The sequence below is a fragment of the Nomascus leucogenys genome, chromosome 22a (assembly GCF_006542625.1).
Source record: "Nomascus leucogenys isolate Asia chromosome 22a, Asia_NLE_v1, whole genome shotgun sequence".
NCBI lineage: Eukaryota > Metazoa > Chordata > Mammalia > Primates > Hylobatidae > Nomascus > Nomascus leucogenys.
The window spans coordinates 71,645,112-71,668,845 of NC_044402.1; the positions used below are offsets into that span (position 1 = coordinate 71,645,112).

At 40.5% G+C, this 23,734-nt stretch overlaps 1 protein-coding gene across 3 annotated transcripts in view; it reads right to left on the reverse strand.

Moving 5' to 3' along the window:
* Positions 1–726: 726 nt before the first annotated feature.
* The window catches only part of METTL8 (methyltransferase like 8), a 120,738-nt gene continuing 97,730 nt past the window's right edge, over positions 727–23,734 (reverse strand). For all 3 annotated transcript variants that reach the window (XM_003254256.2, XM_030803056.1, XM_030803057.1), the window contains 6 exons: positions 23,280–23,329; positions 17,653–17,716; positions 16,392–16,531; positions 11,049–11,155; positions 10,846–10,911; positions 727–9,363 (listed from right to left, as the gene is read on the reverse strand). In XM_003254256.2, the coding sequence (XP_003254304.2) occupies positions 9,173–9,363; positions 10,846–10,911; positions 11,049–11,155; positions 16,392–16,531; positions 17,653–17,716; positions 23,280–23,329 (618 nt within the window). In that variant the 3' untranslated portion in view covers positions 727–9,172. The remainder of the gene's footprint in view (positions 9,364–10,845; positions 10,912–11,048; positions 11,156–16,391; positions 16,532–17,652; positions 17,717–23,279; positions 23,330–23,734) is intronic.

The window sequence follows — 23,734 nt, forward strand, 5'->3', positions numbered from 1 at the left end:
CATCACCAGTGACACAGTGTGCTTCCTCAATTGGAGCTTGTCTATGCCAATAGCTTAGTCTTTGTCTATACCACCATGAATATGGTTATTTGTTGTTCTGTGTTTTTTTTTTTTTTTTTTTTTTTTTGAGATGGAGTTTCGTTCTTGTTGCCCAGGCTGGAGTGTGGTGGCATGACCTCGGCTCACTGCAACCTCCACCTCCTGGGTTCAAGCGATTCTCTTGCCTCAGCCTCCTGAGTAGCTGGGATTACAGGTGCACGCCACCATGCCCAGCTAATTTCCTCGCACTGAGATGGGTTTCACCATGTTGTCCAGGCTGGGCTCAAACTCCTGACCTCAGGTGATCCACCTGCCTTGGCCTCCCAAAGTGTTGGGATTACAGGCGTGAGCCACTGCGCCTGGCCAAATATGGTATTTGATTTGACATTTTATATTACAGATTAAGTCCTTAAGAAAGACAACACTCATCCCTGATGTACTGAAGATCTTTGTTTTGTCAGTCAGTGCTTTCTACTTTCATTCTACTTATCATTCAACTTTCTTAGGTTAACTATCTTCTAATGTAAAAAAAAAAAATGCATTAATATATAAAAGTATAGTCTTCAAGTTTAGAAAGCCTGTCTCTTTGGAAAGTTACTGACCTCATAGCAAACTATGAATAAATTCCCCAAAGTAGGATGAACAGAGCAATTTATATCCATATATAAACATAATTATACTATACAGTTACATAACTAGAATAAAATTTAATGTAAATGTGCCAAAGAGGAGAAGAAATCACAGAAGATTTACAAAACTTACATGAAATAAGAAAATGTTCAACTATGTAACAACCAAAGCTTCCTTAACTTGGGAATCTTGGGAACCTAGAAAGTGAGGTAACCCAAGCCAAATTCCTTTGGTGTCACAGTTCCTCCTATACCAGGCCAGGCACTTGCCAATGACACTGGAGTAGGGGTAAGCCCTGGGTGTGTTGTGTAGTGTGTGAGGTAGTAGGTGAAAAACAGCAGAGGTAATTCTTTATTCTCGAGAGCTTCCTCGTGCACACGATCAGCTTTTGCACACGCTTGGAGGAAAAACAACACTATTAAAATGTCTTTTTAAAAGTCAAAGCTAAATGAGTATGCAATAAAGCTTTGAGAAATGGAAAAGAAAATCTATGAGGAAAACGTCAGCTTGCTTATCCAGGGAATGAGCAGGACTTAATTCTCATGCCGGCATGGGGCTGCTGGGCACCCAGCTCCTTTCCTGTGGGTAGAAAACAAGTCCCCAAGTTGCTACTGAGCCAAACTTTAAAGGCCAGTCAGGAAATGAGCAGCAGTGCCGAATGGGAAAGCCTGGATCCATGTTTTTTTCCTAAAGTAAACAAAAGATCTGCAAAAGTATTTCCTTGCACTATTTGGCAAGAGAAAGAAGCACCTGGAGAGTGAGTTAGGGAGAGAAAGCATGGAAGAAATGTGAGTAAAACAAGGAAGGTTATAATGAAGCTTTGTCTCACTAATCTCCAGAGCCCAGGTGTTCTATTAAGAAACAAAGCTGCAAATGAAGAGACATCTGAGAGAGTGGTGGATTAAGAATATATTCATGGAAAGGACAGATTTTCCATGCTTTTTGGGATCCTGAATTTCATCTTTCATTTGGATTAAAAAGACACTTAAAAAATATCTTGTAGAAAGTCAAAGTAAAAATATAAATATTAAAATAAATGAGGGCTGCGAAAGAAAAAGTATGAGCAATGAGAAAAGCAATTATCTTTGGAGGCAGAAATTTCTTTCTTGTTTCAATGCAGGATGTGATGCTGGCAATTTCAGCCATTCTCTTTCAGGCAATTTTCAGTGCGAGTGCCCAACGCTGCTTAGGGGGATATGTCTTTGCTCACCCGAGGGAGCAGGGCACAACTAAAGATGTAAGGAGAGAGATGGCATTCTTTACGCCAAGCATTCTGTTCAGCAGGACCGCCTCAGGAGGAACACAAGTTGCTCTCAGGAGGCAGGAGGTGAGAGAAATGAGGCAGCAATTACATAGTGTTGCTTGTGCTAAGTACAGAGCATTAAAAACAAAAAACAAAAAAAACCCACTAATGCAATGGACTCAGCAGCGGGCTCATTGCTAATTTTAGGAAGTCACACAGGTTTAGTGCTTGCTTCCAGCAGAAAAGCCTTAAAAGCCCAAAGGGTGACTGTCCTCCAGTGTTTTTTGAAACAACCAATACTTGATATATAAAGGTTAACTGAGGAAAAAATTAATTTCTGCGTTTTCTGCAATGAACTAGGAGCAATGGATAGAAAACATTTGGCCAAATAATTTTTATAAGCATAACAAAATTCCATTTTCCTGGACCAAACCTCATCAGCCCAACTAGGAAGGATGATGCTGGGGCTTTAGGAGGCAATCAAAGGCTCATTTGATTTGATAGGTAACATCTGATAGAGAAGCATTTCCTGCTCTGGGGCCTGGATCTACTTAGTGCCTACCTGCTGGAGAAAATCAAAGATACAGACCCAGATCACTGGGATGCCAAGGACACAGCTAGCTGGACACTATTTGAAGTCCACGTGCTCAAGTATTGCTTTTTTTCCCTCTTTATGTAATGTTAACGTGTATTTATTCATTCAGCTGCCTCTAGCTGTTCCTTACTTAACGTTAAGTGGTTGTGAAACCACAGACACTGTAGAATCAGAAGCTGTTGTTTTAAACTCTTGGCCAAGTAGCAGTGCCTTGTAGCTTGCCTCTGCCGAGCTCCAGGGGCAGCTGAGGGTGGGCTGTCTGACCATCTGGAGGTTTCAGTGTGCTCCATCCATCTCATGCCAACCTGACTTGCCAGAATTAGGGTCACTGTGCTCTGAGACACTTTGAGATGATGCTCAAGGGAGCTGTGCTCTGCAGCCTCCTGGGTCCCTCCTGCAGGTGCACTTGCTTTTTCAATCTGATGCTATTTTTCTTACCCTCTGTAGGCACTCACACGCAGAACTATTATTACTTGCTTGTTACTGCATGTTGCTGATTCATACTCATAGGAAAAAGTAATTTTATCTTCAACACCTCTTCCTTGTCATTTAAGACATATGTTAATGAAAGACAGATTTTGGCATCCACTTTTCTCTGTAGCTTTGAGGCCACAATATAGATTCATTATAAATGAAGATGCAACTGTTATTTTACTTCTATTTATATTTATAACTACACCAAAGCCATCTTGCGGGTACCTTTGTGCCTCTCAAATCCCCAACCATATTCCAAGAAACTGTATTCCAAGAAATGCTCAACATTTCATGCCTGAATTGGTATTAATGTGGCATTAATGTACATACAATGTTTTAAATAACGATGTTTTCACTCATATTTTATTATGGACACCTCCTGATTTCACATATTTTACATTACCCTAGAGCTGAATCCTTTTGAAGACATTTTAAGGGTGTTTTTTTTTCCCCACTGCAGTACAGAATGCTTTTTTTCTTTAAGTGAGGAGTATGCAAGTGAGAGTGCTCTGCGAGGAGGGATGCCAAGTGGAAGGCTGAAGCCTGAGGGGGTGGGGCGAGTGCAGAACTAGGCAGAAGCAGAATGCTGAAAAGAACTGATTGAAAGCTTTTTGCTTTGTCATTCCTCTCAGTTCCTTTCCTTCTCTTCTTTTCCAATTTGTAATTGTGGACAAGTGTAACCTACTTATTTCCTAGAATGATTGGATCTAGAATGAGCCATAACCTTGAAGGTCATCCAAAACAAACTCCTCTCCACCGCTATCGTTTTCTGCTTGACTCAGAAGCTCTTTCTTCCCTGGTGCCTTTCCCAGCAGCATTTGGGCCCATCATTACAAGTGCAGCGAGTAGAGGTTTTGGAATCAGAGAGTTCTGGGTCCGAGTTGTGACTCTGCTACTTACTAGATGTGGTATCCTGAGCAAGTTACCCAACATCTCTTCTGTAAATGGTTATCATCAAAATGAATTTGTAGGAGTTTGAGGATTAAATAATTTGTATAGTATATACAAAATCTAGCATTCAGAGCTAAATTAAGAGTAGCTAAGCAGTTCAATAGGAACTAGGACCCATGCTTCCTGTTTGACTCTGAGGCAACACTTTTTTCCATGGAAAGATACTGTCTTTCTTGAAATGTCTCATAAAACCTTTGAAAAAGTCTCTGTTGCTGGAATACTGTGTGTACTGCCTTGTAGATTAATAACAATACCTCACATATATTTAATGTTCTAGAATTGACAATGCACTTTCACAAGCGGGGAAAATACCCACGCCAACACTAAGTCTCCTGATGACTAATAGAGGCAGGAAGCAGGAGGAGCAGAGGCTTTGAAAGAGGTCGATTAGCGATGCAAATGTGAAGTTATCTGCACTTGTGAGGAGCATAACAAACATCAAAACCAATTAGAAGTAACAATGTGTGATCTATTCAGGCTTCAGGACTTTGATGAGTTGGAAGTTTTGGGGTTTAACAATCCAGATGGTTCTGATAGCTTTAAGTTTTGCCTCCAAGAGGGCAGCTAACTGCATATGGGTGAATTTTCACGTACAAGCTAGAGTACAGCAACGACATAGAATCACACACAGGTAGAAACCGGGACATGTTCACAATTTGTAGACAAAGCATATGGAACTGAGAGAGGCAAAGCAAATAAGTTCTCAGAAGTCAATGTTAAATGGGTGTTTCAATACAGGCAAATGTGTCATACCGAATGCAAAACTTTTAATAATAGAAACTGTTATCTTGACTTTCTCACAACCTTTGGAAACAGTTCCTCATGTGTGAGAATTTTTACATTTGGACGATGCTCAAAAGTGAACGTTTAGAAATGGAGAAAAAAAATGAAGAGTGCATTTAAACAATATATTCCATTGTTTCTGTATTGTAAGAAGATGAAAGAATATACCTTTTACTGCTGGAAAGAAAATGGTCCTTTTGAAATTCAGCTCTCTCAGAAGATGAATTTTTAAATATCAAACTCTGCCTAACCAACTGGTCCTAGCTTTATGGATGTGAGGGCTAAATTAGAATTTCATGCAGTTATCAAATATTTTAAACTAATACCCAAGCAGTTACATTTGCAACACTTCATGATTTCTTAACATCTATAGACAAAATTCCAAATAGGTCTTTCCCTTTTCTTTCTGTGCCAAAATCTACATTTCTGTATAGCAGCAAACCCTGAGACGGAAGTTGTTGTAGGTAGGTTAAGAGACAGAAAGACTGACCAGGCAAGCAGAAGACACTGGTGGAAACGGCCCTGCTGCGCAGCCATGTGGAATAGGAAGGCTATGCTGGACAGAGCCCAAAAGAGACCAGTTTGTGTCTCACAGTCCAAATTTGGTTGATGTATTTTTGAAGCTTCTAAAGGTTAACTCACATGCTGTAATACATTATAGAAAGACACGAAGCCGAATTTTACTGTGCCAGTCAAGAGGCTGGCTGGAATCCGCTATTTAGAACTGAGAGAGACAGTACAATTTACATGTGTGAGAATGTGAGAATAATTTTACCTTCTGTTGTTTTTAAAACCACCTTGGGCCATGATTTTTAAATGGAGACACAAGGAGATCTGCTGGGGTTCCCATAGCAACATTAACTTATCTAAACTGCCCTTGTTGTATGTAATACTTTCATGACTAGTTTGGTTTTCTAATGTACACTTTAATTATGAAATACAACTGAGTTAAGAGTCTTGGGCAAATTTTAATGTTTATATTTACTGACTTATGCATGTTTAAACAGAAAGCTTGATAATTGTACTTTTGAGGACTTGCCATCAAGGCAAGTTTGTGCAAAAACCTTTATGTGGTCTTCCTTGCCACTGATCTCTGACCTCACTCCATTCCATTCTATAGACAACTCCTCAACCTCTCTCAATACATTTGTAAGACACCATGTCTCAAACTGATCTCAGATGGCTCCAGTTCAGAGACTAGAAGTCAATACACCTGCTATTCTAGGTTATCTACAAGCTGACCCCCTTCCCATCTTTTCTACCTATCCCTCATCATTAATGTCCCACACCACACTTGTCTTCTCACCATCTGCTGAGAATGTACATTCAAGAACTAGCCTGAGACCTACCTCCCCCAAGAAACCTGATTCTTTTCCATTCTTTTTCAGAGCTGATCTCTCTCTCTCTCTCTCTCTCTCTCTCTCTGGAAATACTATTACTACTGCTACCACTGCTATATGATGTGTTGGGTGTGACTGGACAGCATCCCTCTCCTGGTGTTTTTTGACAGCAGTGTCTTGATTTTCCTTTGAAGAACTTTCTTCCATTCCAGGAAGTGAAATTTCCTTTCACTCCAGGTTGGAGTGCAGTGGTGCAATCTCAGTTCACTGCAACCTCTGCCTCCCAGGCTCAAAAGATCCTCCCACCTCAACCTCCTGAGTAGCTGGGACCACAGGTGCGTGCCACCATCCCTGGCTAATTTTTGTATTTTTGGTAGAGACAGGGTTTTTCCCATGTTGCCCATTCTGGTGGCATCATCAGTTAAGCTGCCCTGCCCCAGCCTGTTAAGAGATGAACAAATGACTAAAGCTGGACCAATGATATTCTTCTAGAAATTGGATTTTAAGTGAATTCAGAAAGAAAAAACAGTTGGAACTTAATTATTCCAGTGATGGTTCTTTCAAGAGTATTTATTTCTTCTAGGTTCTGTGGTTCATAATCAAAGTCTGCTAGCTGGTAAGTTCCCTATTTGAGTGTTTGTATATTGTCTTAGATCATGATTTACAGTTTTGGGATATGCATATTTTGTTTTGCCAGCTGGACTCTATTTATGCTCCCTGAAGAGCATAAACAAGGCTGGGTCTTTATTGTTCGTATTATTCCATTGAATTCAGCACTCAATATGTAAGTAGTCAATAAATATTATGTAATGAGTATGAGACTAATCTTAAAAACTTCATTTTACAAAATGTGATTTGCAAGCCAACTTATGTCCTTTTTGAAGCAAGGGAGTAAATAAATTTTTTTTTTTTTTTTTTTGAGATGGAGTCTCGCACTATCACCCAGGCTGGAGTGCAGTGGTGTGATCTCGGCTCACTGCAACCTCTGCCTCCCGGGTTCCAGTGATTCTCCTGCCTGAGCCTCCCCAGTAGCTGGGATTACAGGTGCCTACCACCACACCTGGCTAATTTTTTTTTGTATTTTTAGTAGAGGCGGGGTTTCACAGTGTTAGTCAGGCTGGTCTCGAACACCTGACCTCGTGACCCGCCTCCTTGGCCTCCCAAAGTGCTGGGATTACAGGCTTGAGTGACTGCGCCTGGCCCTCGAGCGGATAAATACGTTTTTAACTGCCACAATTTAAGAATTTTCTTGGGTATGACAGTTGTCTTAAACAGAGCTTACCACTGATACCAGAAAGGGTCTGGATCCAGACGCCAAGAGAGGATTCTTGGATCTTGTGCAAGAAAGAATTGAGTCCATACAGTAAAGTGAAAACAAGTTTAAGTAAACAATAGGCTGGGTGCGGTGGCTCACACCTGTAATCCCAGCACTTTGGGAGGCCGAGGCGGGCGGATCACGAGGTCAGGAGATTGAGACCATCCTGGCTAACATGGTGAAACCCCATCTCTACTAAAAATACAAATAATAATAATAATAATAAGCTGGGCGTGGTGGTGGGCGTTTATAGTCCCAGCTACTCAGGAGGCTGAAGCAAGAGAATGGTGTGAACCCAGGAGGTGGAGCTGGCAGTGAGCTGAGATTACGGCACTGCACTCCAGCCTGGGTGCCAGAGCAAGACCCCATCTCAAAAAAAAAAAAAAAAAAAAAAAAAGTAAAGCATAAAGAATGGCTACTCCATAGGCAGAGCAGCCCCAAGGGCTGCTGGTTGCCCATTTTTATGGTTATTTCTTGATTATATGCTACACAAGGGGTGGATTATTCAGGCCTCCCCTTTGTAGACCATATAGGTAACTTCCCGATGTTGCCATGGCATTTGTAAACTATCATGGCACTGGTGGGAGTGTAGCAGTGAGGATAGCCAGAGAACACTCTCATTGCCATCTTGGTTTTGGTGGCATTTGGCCGGCTTCTTCACTGCAAACTGTTTTATCAGCAAGGTCTGTATGACCTGTATCTTGTACTGACTTCCTATCTCATCCTGTGACTAAGAATGCCTTAACCTCCTGGGATTGCAGCCTAGTAGGTCTCAGCCTCATTTTACACAGTTCCTATTCAAGATGAAGTTGCTCTGGTTCGAAAGCCCTTGATACAAGAGCTTGTCAGCTTACATGTCTTTTTTTTTTTTTTTTTTTTTTGGAAACAAGGTCTCACCATGTCACCCAGTTTGGAGTACAGTGGTACAATCTCAGCTCACTGCAACCTCCGCCTCCCAGGCTCAAGTGATCCTCCCACCTCAGTCTCCTGAGTAGCTGGGACCACAGGTGTGTGCCACCATGCCTGGCTAATTTTTGTATTCTTGGGAGAGATAGGGTTTTGCCATGTTATCCAGGCCGGTCTCGAACTCCTGAGCTGAAGCGATCTGCCTGCCTCAGCCTCCCAAAGTGCTGGGATTACAGGTGTGAGCCACTGCACCTGGCCTAACAACTTGTATATCTAAGAATAGCCTGAAAATAATGTCAGCATGGGCTATACTTCCCCAATTTTAGGAAAGGAAAGAGGAACTAAAATTCTATTTCAGATATCAGCCTCTGAATTTAAAAAAAAAATTGGGAGAAAAAAGACAACAACAAGACAAAAAATAATACACTTTGACCTTGGGCTTGTTGTAGCTTTCCCTGGAAATAAGGTGTGCTTTCTCTCTGCAATCAGATGACAATGGGAAGAGTCTGACTGTGTTTGGGAACTGGTTTACTAAGCCTAAACAAATAAACAATTTTTTTTACTTGCAAAAAATGTCAAGTTACATTTTCTCAAAATTACTTGACATAATACTAATTTAATTGAATGCTTATAAAAATCAAGGAACAAGCAAAATGGTTAGATGTAATAAATTCAAACAAGCTTGGGCATATCAAGTTTTCAAAGCACAGGAAAAGGCACACTGTGCCAAACCACTTACATGTGCTTAAAACGCACAAAGGAGCTCACCTATGACAAAACAGCAGGAAATACAAATTCTCTTCTTTTTTCCTCATTGTCTTTTGAGAAACGATAGACTTACAGTAGTCCTTGAATAGCACAGTCCTCTGGCTTTGTACCTTAACACGTTACAAAGTTCAGTCTTGTGAAAGGAGTGTAGATACCATATTGGAGCTATTCTGAGTCTGGTGCAATGGTTTCTGGAATTTGCCTTGAATCCATACTCGGTGCATTTTCACTTGTTTTTTCCTATTAACTTGTAAGCGGCGATCAACCAGATTTTGCTTTTCATCTAAACTGGCTTTGCAGAACATACTGTGGACTTCCCCTGTGAGACAAAAATGGCAATAAAAGATATGACATGTGACTAGAGATGGGGGAGGTCAGGAATAGAGCACTGATGGAATAACTGACCATCTAAATTTTATTTATACAAGAAACACTCTCTAGAACAATTTGGTGAAGGAAACCTGTGAAACCAAGCGAGTTTCTTCTATTTCACAAAAATACACCATGCATATAAAAATATACCTGTTTACAGACTAACACGGCAGACATCAACAGATATATAAAACTATTGGTTGCAGCTTTCAATATTTTGAAAGGTGCTCCCTTTCTGAGTTTTTGTTGGTTTACAGAAACCCAAAACGGCAGATTATAAAAGTACTCACATAAATTTGGGGAAATCCTTGAATGCAACATTCACTTGGTACTGTTAGAAATGCATTTTTAAAAATGAGAAATTGGTCGGGCATGCATGGTGGCTCATGCTTGTAATCCCAGCACTTTCGGAGGCTGACGCAGGCAAATCACCTGAGGTCAGGAGTTCAAGACCAGCCTGGCCAGGGTGAATAACTTGAGGTCAGGAGTTTGAGACCAGCCTGGTCAATATAGTGAAACCCCCTCTCTAATAAAAATACAAAAATTACCTAGGCGTGGAGGTAGGTAATCTCAGCTACTTGGGAGGCTGTAATCCCAGCTACTTGGGAGGCTGAGGTGGGAGAATCGTTTGAACCGGAGAGGTGGAGATGGCAGTGAGCTGAGATTGTGCCACTGCACTCCAGCCTAGGCAATAAAGTGAGACTTTGTCTCAAAAAAAAAAAAAAAAGAAATCAGCTAGAGATAAGTAATTCTCCTTCTTCTTTCTATTTTGAAAATGTATTGTTTTTTTAGACATAAGGTTCACTCTGCTGCCCAGGCTGGAGCACAGTGGTCCAATCATAGCTCACCATAGCCTCATCTGCCCCAGCTCAAGTGATCCTTCCACCTTAGCCTCCCAAGTAGCTGGGACTACAGGTATGCACCACCAGACCAGCTAATTAAAAAAAAAATTGTTTTGTAGAGACAGAGTCTCATTTTGTTGTCTAGGCTGGTCTCAAATTCCTGGCTTCAAGCAATCTTCTCACCTTCATCTCCCAAAGTGATGGTATTACAGGTGAGCACCCCTGTGACAGGCCAAGATAAGTAATTTTCTATAAACTTATCAAATGTCCTCCTTTGGCTGTGGCTATCATCAATTTTTTTCATATCTAGGCTAACAGTATCTCCAAAATGGAACAGCCTTCACCTTCATCTGGGTATGAGGGTAAAACAAGAGACTTTAAAGCAGTTTTAACTGGAAAAAGATTAAACAGTAAACGGCCATTTTCAACCTTTTATGTAGACCAGTAATAAGCATCAAAGTATGAAGACATCTAATGCTTAATCAATGACTGAAGCCTCAGTTTTATAGCTTCTGAGCTATAATCAATGATATAATAATTAACAAGAACAATTATGACCAATTATTTCCTTTTGTAGATTAGCATACCTTTTGTAAAGAAATATGCTCTGGTACCATCTCCTCGAACATAAAAATTTTCAGATAAACAATGTCCTGAAAAAAATTGTGAAAAGAGAAACTTTTAAGGGTATTCCTTTAAAAAAAAAAACAACTAAATACTTTGATGTGAAATATAAACAAGGCATTCTTTAGAACACTTAAAAATAACCTCAAACTGAATATACTATTACCCTTTTTAAAACGAAGCTGAGTCTTATCATATCTTCCATAGTCTCGAAATAACAGCATTCCCCCAGGTTTCAGTAACTTGGACAGTCGGTTTACAACACCTTGCATCCTTTGGAAACAAAGTATTAAAAAGATACCCAGTTTGTAGAAATCTTGTTTTATATGCTGGATTTAACTTTGTTGAAGACAAAATAAGAAAAGCTTGATAAGGCCAAAGAAATCTAAACCATAAATGTAAGGGTAACAAAAATAAAAATATTTTGTAAAGAAGGAAAAAAGAAAACCAACTTGCTAAATGACTAGATTCAAAAGTCCTAGAGTATCAAGAAATCACCCAAATGACCAGAGTGGTAACTTCACAGAGCTTGATGTATGATGTCAAAGCTAAACTTCAAAACCACAGATGTTTCCTGGTACTTACAGAAAATTAAGGTAGTTCTGAGATAGACAAAAACAGAGTGTGCTTCATTTTCCTTGCAAGATAAAAAATATGCCAAAGCCATCCCAAGTTGTACATATCTAAAGAGGGAATATCTTTCCTCCAAAACGAGCTCATTCTCCTTTTCACTTCTTTATTTAGTTCAGAGGTACCACCATTTACCTCATGAAAGAGAAATTATTTTTCTTCCACTATCCTCTCCATGTGGCCATAAAATTCTATATCCTCTTTAATTTTTATTTTTAATGACATCTTTGGTATTTCCTGTCTTTTTTGTTTCCCATTTGTACTCCCTTAGTACCAACCCCTATCTCCTTAGGCCTGGAAACAAATCCGCTTCCTAACACGCTGTATTATTCTCCCTGTCAATCCTTCCTGCATGTTATCGATGAATAATTCTACTTAAAATGATAATTTTGTCAAATCATCTCCTTGCTCAAAAACTTTCATGATTTTAATCCATAGGATAAAATTTTAATTTCTTAGTTGAGCTCTTAAAATCTCCTACTACTGACCCCAATTAATCTTACCAACAGCTTTCCAATCTGAAGCAGCTCCCCTAGCCAAACTGTCATGCTTGGCCCTGAGCAGCCTCTGCCTTTGCTCACATGATTTTTCCTCAAAGAATTCTCTCCTCCTGTCTGCCTATTTAAATTTTATTCACATTCCAAGCCCTAGTTCAACAGCAGGGAGCCTTTGCTTTTCTCTTTTACTGTTTATTCTACTTATTTGGCTTCCAGTCAAATACAATCCCTTATAGCTGCTCTTGATTTAGTGTTTTTGGCTAAGTGTTCATGGCTTTATGTGTGATTATGGGCCAGGGATGGCATAGATTTCAGATCTCATATTAATTCTGAGTGACGGCATCGGCTGCCTACAGAGCTCTGAGAAGGACTCATAAAGCTCATTGCGAGTTACAGAGTACAAAATCGATTATCAATGTCTGCCATGGGCAGAGAATGGTAAATGGCAGCTTGTGTGCTAAGTCCTTGTCTCTGCCTTATCTAAGCTATTTAAAGCTGCTGAGGTTTTCTTATTTGAAAAAAATGAAAAGTTTGAATCAGATAATCTGTAAATTCCTTTCAATTAAAACACTGTTCAGTGGAATAGTGAGGTAAAACTCAGATTATGTCATGTTATGAAGGAAGCAGATACTGAGAAAATGAAAGCAACTATAAAACAAGAAAGAAGTAGGACAGAAGGAGGTGGCATGATTAGGTGAAAAGTCCTTTTAAAAAAACTAGAACATAAGGACATAAAAGAAAAAAAGAAACGTATTTTTTGTTTATTTTATTACAGGTTATTTTCACACTGTGCTTATATCATAGGCTTTGCCAATGAAAGAAAATCATATCTAAACCTTAAAATATTCACTTTCAGGATAAATATTTTATGTACATAGCAAAATCTTTCTGTAATTATTAGTAAAACAAGCATGAAACTAAAATGCAGAAAAATAAACAATCAAACACTTTAAAATGTAGCCACCTCCTCCTGCAAATCCTTTCCTCTTAGCTATCCTTTAATGTCTGGGGTTGAGGATAAAGGCAAGGAACGGGAGCTACTTTTCTTGATCATCTCATCTTGGTTCATAGTGCAGTTCCCGAGCCAATTTCTGAGAACTGCAGGTGGGAGTGGGCTGGGGGTGAGATGGACAAGACAGGAATGGTATGAAGCCCCTTTTCTTTCTTCATCCTACTTGGGCCAACTCTGCTGTCTTCACTTATCTCTGGATAGAGGGAGAGGAGAAGGAAAAGAAGAGATAAAAAATGCATTGACTGCCTGCTTTATGCTTGGCTCTGTAATATTTTGTACTTCCATTTCAGTGACAAGAAGGACAATTCGCTCTTCTTTTGTAGCCACCTACAATTTATTCCCATTTAAGCTGGGTCCTCCAGACTCAGGGTCTAGCCAAATTGCTTGCCATTTACTTATGCCTGAATTTTCCAAGCTACCAAGATGCTACTTTTCTAGAACTTTTCTGGGGTTGAATCTACTACTATAGCCCTAAGTGACACTATGGACATTGCCTTGGCTTTAGTTTTTTCTTTTTTTGAGACAGGGTCTTACTGTCACCCAGGCTAGAGTTTAGAGTGAGTACAGTGGCATGATCTTGGCTCACTGCAACCTCCGTCTCCTGGGTTCCAGTGATTCTCCTGCCTCAGCCTCCAGAGTAGCTGGGATTACAGGCATGCGGTACCACGCTCAGCTAATTTTTGTATTTTTATTTATTTATTTATTTTTTTGAGACGGAGTCTTGCTCTGTCTTGCCCAGGCTGGAGTGCAGTGGCACGATCTCCACACACTGCAGCCTCTGCCTTCCAGTTTTAAGCAGTTCTCCTGTCTCAGCCTCCCAAGTAGCTGGGACTACAGGTGTGTGCCACCACAGCCAGCTAATTTTGTATTTTTGTAGAAATGGGGTTTCACCATGTTGGCCAGGCTGGTCTTGAACTCCTGACCTCAGGTGATCCACCCGCCTTGGCCTCCCAAAGTTCTGGGATTACAGGTGTGAGCCACAGCGCCCAGCCTTTTATTTTTTTTTTTGAGACAAGGTCTTGCTTTGTCGCCCAGGCTGGAGTGCAGTGGTGCAATCTCGGCACACTGCAACCTCCGCCTCCCGAGTTCAAACGACTCTCCTACTCAGCCTCCCCAGTAGCTAGAATCACAGGCCTGTGCCACCACAACCAGCTAATTTTTGTATTTTTAGTAGAGACAGGGGTTTCACCATGTTGGCCAGGCTGGTCTTGAACTCCTGGCCTCAAGCAATCCTCCTGTCTCGGCCTCCCAAAGTGTTGGGATTACAGGTATGAGCCACTGTGCCCAGCCTGCCTTGTCTTTAAAAAAATGTACTATTGCCCCCTTTCTATTCATTCACCTTATTTTTAGATCATTTCTATGTAGGTAAGACAGTGTCTACTGTCATGATACATCTAAATTCATCTTATTTTATTTTATTTTATTTTAATTTTATTTATTTATTTATTTTTGAGATGGAGTCTCGCTCTGTTGCCCAGGCTGGAGTGCAGTGGTGTGATCTCCGCTCACTGCAAGCTCCGCCTCCCGGGTTCATGCCATTCTCCTGCCTCAGCTTCCCAAGTAGCTGGGACTACAGGCACCTGCCACCAGGCCCGGCTAATTTTTTGTATTTTTAGTAGAGACAGGGTTTCACGGTGTTAGCCAGGATGGTCTCGATCTCCTGACCTCGTGATCCACCTGCTTGGGCCTCCCAAAGTGCTGGGATTACAGGCGTGAGCCACCGCACCCAGCATCTAAATTCATTTTATAATAAATAGAATGAAATGCTATATTATAGACACGATCTTCCCAAGGCATCTGCTTTCTCTTCTTTTTTCGAGACGGAGTTTCACTCTTGTTGCCTAGACTGGAGTGCAATGGCACGGTCTCGGCTCACTGCAACCTCTGCCTTCTGGGTTCAAGCGATTCTCCTGCCTCAGCCTCCCAAGTAGCTGGGATTACAGGCAGCCACCACCATGCCTGGCTAATTTTTATATTTTTCAGTAGAAACGAGGTTTCACCATGTTGACCAGGCTGGTCTTGAACTCCTGACCTCAGGTGATCCACCCACCTCGGCCTCCCAAAGTGCTGGGATTACAGGTGTGAACCACTGCACCTGGCCTTTCTCTTCTCTATAACATTCAATTCAAATCATGAGAAAATACATTATCTGAACTAATTTCAAATAGTCTTTTTGTGGTCATATGTAGAATTTAGATGTTTCTTGTTATGGGTGTCAAATGGGGAATCTTGTTCTCTATCCACCTCTCCATCCTTTTAACTGTTCATATAAGGAAACCAAACACATAGATGACATCTTTCTATTAGTACCTGAACAATGCCTACAGTCTAAACAGATTAGCAGAAAGAAATAGGTTATAGAAACTGGGAGGAAACAGTAGCTTCATAAAACCTGACAAACCTCACTAGGTGCTAATGTATCTTATTTCAGATTTATTTGGAAATGGAATTTGCTCTTCTACAAGTAATCAAAGTGCTCATTTCTGAATGGGAAGTAAAAGAATTGTAAAGGGTCCTAGCGGCCTTTTAATTGCAAAGAAATAAGCACGTGGTAACTCAGTTTCTATGGAAAAGGGTCACACTCATCAAACAAAAAGTGGTTGACGCCAAGTCTGTATCTTCTACCAGGGAACTGTGAGAACCCAATTTTAAGAAACCTTATGAAAGCACAGACCTGATACTTACCATATGTACCCTTTAATACATAGAAGGTGGCAAGATTTAAGAAAGGTAATCATTTTAATTGCTGGTAATATCACTTTATGTTTTCTCTCTGGAGAAAAGCTATGTTTATAGTTTTAAAACACTGTATGAAACTAAGTCATAAACATTTAAATAATGACATCAGGCTAACCTTATATCATAAAGGTGCAAGGATAATCTGGCAAATCTTAATAACTCCTAATTCCCTAGTGTGCTTCTTTAGAACAAAATTTTTAAAGCCCATCAACAGGCCTGTGTGAAGCCAAACAGATCCCAAGCCCACCTCTTCATGAACATTCAGGAAGACACTACACTAAAGATGTTTGTTTCTGATCACCAAGTACAGTTTCCCTCTTGGGAGTCTATTAGGTTGTTCTGAATTTGTAATTTCCTTGAAGCACTGTCACTTTTAATAGGTATGTGTCTTGCCAGAATATGCTCACTTCATTCTGACAGTGACAGAAAGCTCATTAATGAAGTAGTCTGACCAGTTTCTGTCTAAAAGCACGAAGAAAGGAAAAACTGCCTTTAAAAAGCTGCATATTATACATAATGTTGCTCACTAAATAATAAATTCAAAAATCGTCATTTTTGCTTTGATAGTTCTGAAAACCACTACTGATAAAGGAGCTTTACACATCCGCTTTGCCCTTTCGTCTTCATTTACCTGTCAGGATGAATAGAAGAGAGCACAAAGACAAGGAGAATGACATCCAGGATCCCATCTGGAAAAGGGTAAGGTAAGCCATCATCACATACATCATGAACAAAGGCAAAACACTGGGCTGCTCTGTAGGACAAGTGTGACTGTCATGATAAAGGAACAGAAAGCAAAAAGAGGACTTAGTAGACTTCCGGAATTTTTTTTTTTTTTTTAATAAAGAGGTCAAATTTTTAACCTTTTCTTCCAAAAGCCTTTCCTCTGTCAATCTGAACACTTTTTTCCAATTCAGTGTTGTTAGCTTATTTCAAGCTGCCCTTAAAAAATTAAGGCTAGCTCTTGGCCTTGATAACAAATATCCTTCACAATCCCTCTTTAACTTTAACAGTAGAGGAGGGTAGGCTTTCTGAGTTAGTAGATAGTGTTGTTAGAGGCCTGCTCTGGGTTGCTGTTTCTGAACTTAAAGAGGTTCTGTTTGGATTACGATTATTCATGGGCAGGCATACATTCTAAATTTTGTAGGTCAGTACCCTTTCTGGTCATTTCTTGTGTGTTGTTGGCCTTTCTCTCTTTCTTTTTTTTTTTTTTTTTTGAGACACAGTCTTGCTCTGTCACCAGGATGGAGTGCAGTGGCACAATCTTGGCTCACTGCAACCTCCGCCTCCTGGGTTCAAGCCATTCTCCTGCCTCAGCCTCCCAAGTAGCTGGGATTACAGGCACCCACCACCACGCCCAGCTAATTTTTGTATTTTTAGTAGAGACGGGGTTTCACCATGTTGGCCAGGATGGTCTCGATCTCCCGACCTCGTGATCCACCTGCCTCGGCCTCCCAAAGTGCTGGGATTACAGATGTGAGCCACCACGCCTGGCGCTGTTGGCCTTTCTAGTGGTCTTTTTTTTGAGACAGTCTTGCTCTATCGCCCAGGCTGGAGTGCTGTGGCACGATCTTGGCACACTGCAACCTCCACCTCCCAGGTACAAGTGATTCTCCTGCCTCAGCCTCCTGAATAGCTGGAACTACAGGCACGTGCCATTACACCCAGCTAATTTTTTTATTTTTAGTAGAGACAGGGTTTCACAATGTTGGCCAGGCTGGTCTCGAACTCCTGACCCTAGGTGATCCACCCACCTTGGCCTCCCGAAGTGCTGGGATTACAGGTGTGAGCCACCACACCCCGCCTCTAGTGATCTTAAAATCAAAACAACTTTTATTGTTCTGGGGTAATACCTTAGGCATCAGTTGGTATGAGTCCCGGGATTAGCATACCTTTACAAGCTCTACAGCTCCAGAAGCAAAATCACAACAATACAGAAAGGACTCTGGAGAGTTCCTATGAAGATGGAAGAAATATTTATTTATTTTTTTGGAGACAGGGTCTTGCTCTGTTGCCCAGGTTGGAGTGTAGTAACGTGACCATAGCTCACTATAACCTTGAGCTCCTGGACTCTAGCCATCTTGCTTCCTCAGCCTCCTGAGTAGCTAGAACTACAGATGTGCCTCACCATGCCCAGCTAATTTTAGATTTTTTTGTAGAGATGGGGTCTCACTATGTTGCCCGGGCTGGTCTTGAACTATTGTTCTCAAATGATCCTCCTGCCTCTGCCTCTCAAACTGTCAGGATTATAGGTGTGAGCCACTGTGCTCGGCCAGAAGAAATATTTATATCTGGAGTCCAGAAATGCTCAAACTAGAAAAGAAAGGAAACTGTGGGTCTGACTTGTTAATAAGTTATTTCCACCCCCGCCCCTCAGCTTTTTTTTTTGAGACAGGGTCTCGCTCTGCCATCCAGGCTGGAGTATAGTGGCACAGTCACTGGTCACTGCAGCCTCGACCTCTGGGGCTCAAGTGATTCTCCTGCCTCAAACTCCCAAGTAGCTGGAACTACAGATGTATGCCACTGTGCCTGGCCAATAGTTGGTATGAATTTTAATTGGACTCTTCTTAACTTAAATATGTTCTGTTTGGCCTTTATCTGAAATTCAGTAATGATGGCTGGACCATGGTTACTTAAGGCAGCCATATACCCTGAAATCTGTAGACCAGTACTCCTCTTGATTATACTGTGTATGCTGGTATCAAATAATCCTTGCATCATGTTGCTTAGTATCATGTCTGAACTACAGAAAGAGGTCAACATGTCATTAAACAGTAAGGATGATCCTGGCTCTCATGGGTTTTATAGTCTAGCTGGGGACATAATTGGTTTTATACAACTTCTACAGGGGTGTCAAGAGGGCCAGCACCCTGAGGTATAAGTCTTAAAATTTCTGAAGGAGGAGGATGTGTTGTTAAGTGAGGGGAAGGGGAAATGTCTGAAGAGTTTAGAAGTGGTAGTCACATGCCAGGGATGAGAAGTAGCACTACTCCTGAGAGCCCAAACTGGTATATGGCAGGATAAAAAGGTGGGCCTTGAAGGATATCATTAAGACTTCTAATCTGACTCAAGAAGCATTCCAAGCAAGGTGAACTTCTAAATAAATATGGAATACAAGCCCAAATATGCATTTAGCAAAATCTGACCCAGGCTCAGGTTATACTCTTTTTTTTTTCTTTTTTTGAGATGGAGTTTTGCTCTTGTTGCCCAGGCTGGAGTGCAATGGTGCAATCTCGGCTCACTGCAGTCTCCACCTACTGGGTTCAAGCAATTCTCCTGCCTCAGCCTCCCAAGTAGCTGGGATTACAGGCATGTGCTACCACGGCCGGCTAATTTTGTATTTTTAGTAGAGACAGGGTTTCACCACGTTGGTAAGGCTGGTCTTGAACTCCTGACCTCAGGTGATCCACCCACCTTGGACTACCAAAGTGCTGGGATTACAGGAGTGAGCCACCGCACCTGGCCTCAGATTATATTCTTAAAGGCAACTCATTGATGAATAACTATGATAACATATAATTCACTCATTCTATGGCACTAGGGATTTGCATTCAATTTAAGATCTATCCAAATAAGTTAAAATATGATGAATAGGATTTGGTTATGAAAAGCTAACCAGTACTGAATCAAAGTTAAAACTTGTACTGCTTGGTCTTTTCTCATCTGTCAAACATAAAAATAGCACTTTACTTCAGCATGTTCCCCTGTTTTTTCCGATTAAATCCATATAATTGTGACTTGTAATTTGCTGGGTGTTTGAAATGTATTTGAAATGTTTTAGTAAACACTCAGATACATACAGCACTGTGTGGCTAATAGTTAAGGGCAAGGGCTTTGGAACAAGACTGCCTAAGATTTGATTCTCAGCTTTACTACTTAGTTGCGTGACCTTGGGCTAGTTGCTTAATCTCTTCTTTAATTCAGTTCCCTCATCTTTAAAAAAGAGATAAACATGGCATCTAAGATGGTTGTTTGAAGTGAATGGATTCTTATAGCTAAAGTTTCCAGAAAGGTGCCTAACTCAGAGTAAGCACTCAATAAATGTTAGTCATTATTATAATTGTTGTTGCTATTATTATCATCACTATTAGTATTAAAGGAGATTGTTTTTGCCTTCCAGGAGCTTAAAAACTAACATAGTCCTCTAAAAAAACAAAACAAAACAAAACAAAAACCAAAAAACTTCCATATAGCTCAAAATGCTTTTCTGGACACTGGTATGTCTAGCTCATTATAAACGGTCTGCATTCTACCTTTGGGCAGTAGTTACCACATACCCATAAGATATAGAACAGTCTACGAGCTAAAGGAAAGCATGTGCCATTTGCCATGTGTCCTGCCAGGGTGGCAGCATGACCTCTGAGATGGAATTCCCACTGTATCAGCAGCCCAAGTTGATGTCTTGTGACCACCCAATGACTTTCCAGAACCTTTCTGTAAAATCAGCTGACTACCTTGGCTCTTCTCCCAGCAAACAGGTGTAAATATCACTACTACCACCACACCACCAAGCACTCTCTTGGCATGGGTTTATGAATTAAATGATCCTTGGAGAATGATATGACCTCTCCATTTCAGAGGTCTAATTATGGTAAAATATTCTGAAAATGTAAAACATTAATCCTACACTCTCTAAAAGTAGGAAAACATAATTTCTTAAGCAGAAAAAAAAAAGTCTAATCATTCCTTTGGAAGGCTAATCACTGGTTGCCTTTAAAAGATGAATTAATTATCTCAGGTTATTGAGCTACAGTAATTTCTAAAACATGGGTATGAGGCAAAGAAAGACACAGCTAAGAAGAAAGAGTTAGGGAGTGAGGAAACAAGAGCTTGCAATTATAAGCTGAAGGGAGAAGCAGAGAGGTGAAAAATACAACTAGCAAGTGGGGGAATCAGAGATATTAATCAGGCAATATGTATTGAGCTCTAACTATGCTGTACTGTTAGGCAACCTGGGAAATCAGATTAGGATAAAATATGCCCTCTACCTTAAGGAACATAAAAAGTGGTTGGAGAGACAAGGCATAAAGAAATGACATGCTGAATAATACCTTGAGATCAGTCATAAAGTAACACACAATCAACTGCCAATGTAGTGTATTTATGTGTATTATATGCTCAGAGATCACTGGGGTAAAGGAATATGGCTATGTGACATAAGCAAATTTGAAATTTCAGCCCAGAAACTAGAAAAAGGAAAACAAAACTAACAAATACACAAACAGAAAAGACATTCAGAACTGTAAATTTACCAGTATCACCCAGGCCTGGCCACATTAACTGGTTATTAAATGATAGTAGGGAATTACTCACTATTCATTATGTTAAGTTTATAATAATATTAGAGAGTATACTGAGTTTTGGGAGATATATCCTGAATAATCAAAGATAAAGTGTCATGATGTTGGCATTATATTGGTAATTGTTGAATTGAGGTGGTGGGCTTATGGAAATTCACTGTACTCTGCTTTTCTGAATGCTTTTTTTTTAATTAAAAAAAAATTTTTTTGAGAGAGTCTCTTCCTCTGTCACCAGGCTGGAGTGCAGTAGTGCGATCACAGCTCACTGCAACTTCCACCTCCCGGGTTCAAGTGATTCTCCTGCCTCAGCCTCCCGAGTAGCTAGGATTACAAGTGTGCACCACCACACTCAGTTAATTTTTGTATTTTTAGTAGAGACAGGGTTTCACCATGTTGGCCAGGCTGGTCTCAAACTCCTGACCTCAAGTGATCTGCCTCCCTTGTCCTCCCAAAGTGCTGGGATTACAGGTGTGAGCCACCGCACCAGGCCCCAGATGCTTTTACATTTTCATAATAAAAAGTTTAAAAGACCACATCATTTAAAAATATGCATAAAGACTGAAAGGAATTAAAACAAAAATTTTGTCAGTGGCTATGTTAGGATGATGAGTGATTCCCTCCCTCCCCTTTTCCTCTAATGGAAATGTTCTGCAACGTGCTAATGCTGATTTTATAATGGAAAAATAATGTGAACTTAAAAAAAATGCGTAAACTTTTTAAAAAAGAATAGAGCTTGGCAGATTGGCCATAGATAAAAGGTGTTTGAAGAGTTTTGTGTGTTCATCATGGAAACAGTAAAAGACACAGGTGAAATGGTGAACAGGAAAGGTGAGCCTGGAGCAAATCTCTGTCCCTATAGTCAAACTCTGCTTTTTTTTTTTTTTTTTTTTTTGAGACAAAGTTTCGCACTGTTGCCTGGGCTGGAGTGCAGTGGCTCATCTCAGCTCACTGCAACCTCCACCTCCTGGGTTCAAGCGATTCTCCTGTCTCAGCCTCCTGAGTAGCTGGGATTACAGGCGCCCTACCACCACACCCAGCTAATTTTTTGTATTTTTAGTAGAGATGGGGTTTCACCATGTTGGCCAGGCTGGTCTCAAACTCCTGACCTTGTGATTCGCCCGCCTTGGCCTCCCAAAGTGCTGGGATTACAGGCATTAGCCACCGTGCCCGACTGCTTTTTTTTTTTTTTTTTTTTTTTTTTTTTCCCCCGAGACGGAGTCTCACTCTGTCACCCAGGCTGGAGTGCAGTAGCAAGATCTCCGCTCACTGCAAGCTCCGCCTCCCGGGTTCACGCCATTCTTCTGCCTCAGCCTCCGGAGTAGCTGGGACTACAGGTGCCCGCCTAATTTTTTGTATTTTTAGTAGAGATGAGGTTTCACCTTGTTAGCCAGGATCGGCTGCTTTTTTGAGTCTTAGGATTGGTTGCTGCTACCTCCAAACAATTTTAAGCCTAGACACAATGATTTGGCATGCAAACATCCTACACAGGGTGTTACTTCAGAAGGGATGACAAAATGAGGCTTAAGTTGTAAGCTTTACATTCAATTCTCTATGTGTAAAATGACATCTAAGTATCCAGGAAGAGTAAATAATCTCGTAAGTTTAGCAGTTCACAGCTCAGTGGAAGGATGAGATCACTTCCTCTTTTTTTTTGAGACTGAGTTTTGCGCTTGTTGCCCAGACTGGAGTGCAATGGCACAGTCAGGTCACTGCAACCTCTGCCTCCTGGTTCAAGCAGATTCTCTTGCCTCAGCTTCCCAAGTAGGTGGGATTACAGGCATGCGCCACCATGCCTGGCTAATTTTGTATTTTTAGTAGAGGTGGTGTTTCACCATGTTGGTCAGCCTGGTCTTGAACTCCTGACCTCAAGCGATCCACCCACCTCAGCCACCCAAAGTGCTGTGATTACAGGCATGAGCCACCATGCCCAGTCTGCTTCCTCTTTTCTTATTCTCTCATCCATATACACATAAGCTTAAAAAATTACTTCAAAACAATGATGGACAACCCATGGCTACGAAACACTATTTTCAGAGTAATTCCCAGCTCACATGAAAGTAGACACTGAGATTAAGACATTTCTTTTGAAATTTGCTTGAGCCATTGTTCATATAAGAATTAGAAACACTACTGGCATACACGTGACAATATTTTCCCAGAATTTCTCAACATTCCAAAAATATGTAAAATTCTGTAGAAAGAAAACTCTTAAAACTCACTGCAAAGTGTTCAAAATTGGAAACACACTATTTCCAGCTCCACAACCAACCTAAAATCAAAAGAACAAGCAAATATCAAAAAAGCAAGGTTAAATTTTTGTCACCAATGTCACATTTTCTATTAAAGAAAAAAAAATTAGACTTACTGGATCTCTGGGTACAGTAGAATTTTCTAAACTCAAAAGCAATGAAATAAATCACAGGAATAAACACTAAGAAATCCGACTATGGAAACATTTAAATTTTTTACACACCAAAACCCAAAATAAACCGAATTTAAAAATAACCAATATGCTGTGAAGAAAACTGTAATAAATATGATAAAGGGCAGGGCTCATTAGGAAAAAAAAACAGATAAGCAGAGAAAATAAATGGACAGAACACAAAAGAAGTACAAATGATTCTAAACATTTGAAGTATGTGACCTACTTAGTAATCAAAGAAATGCATATTAA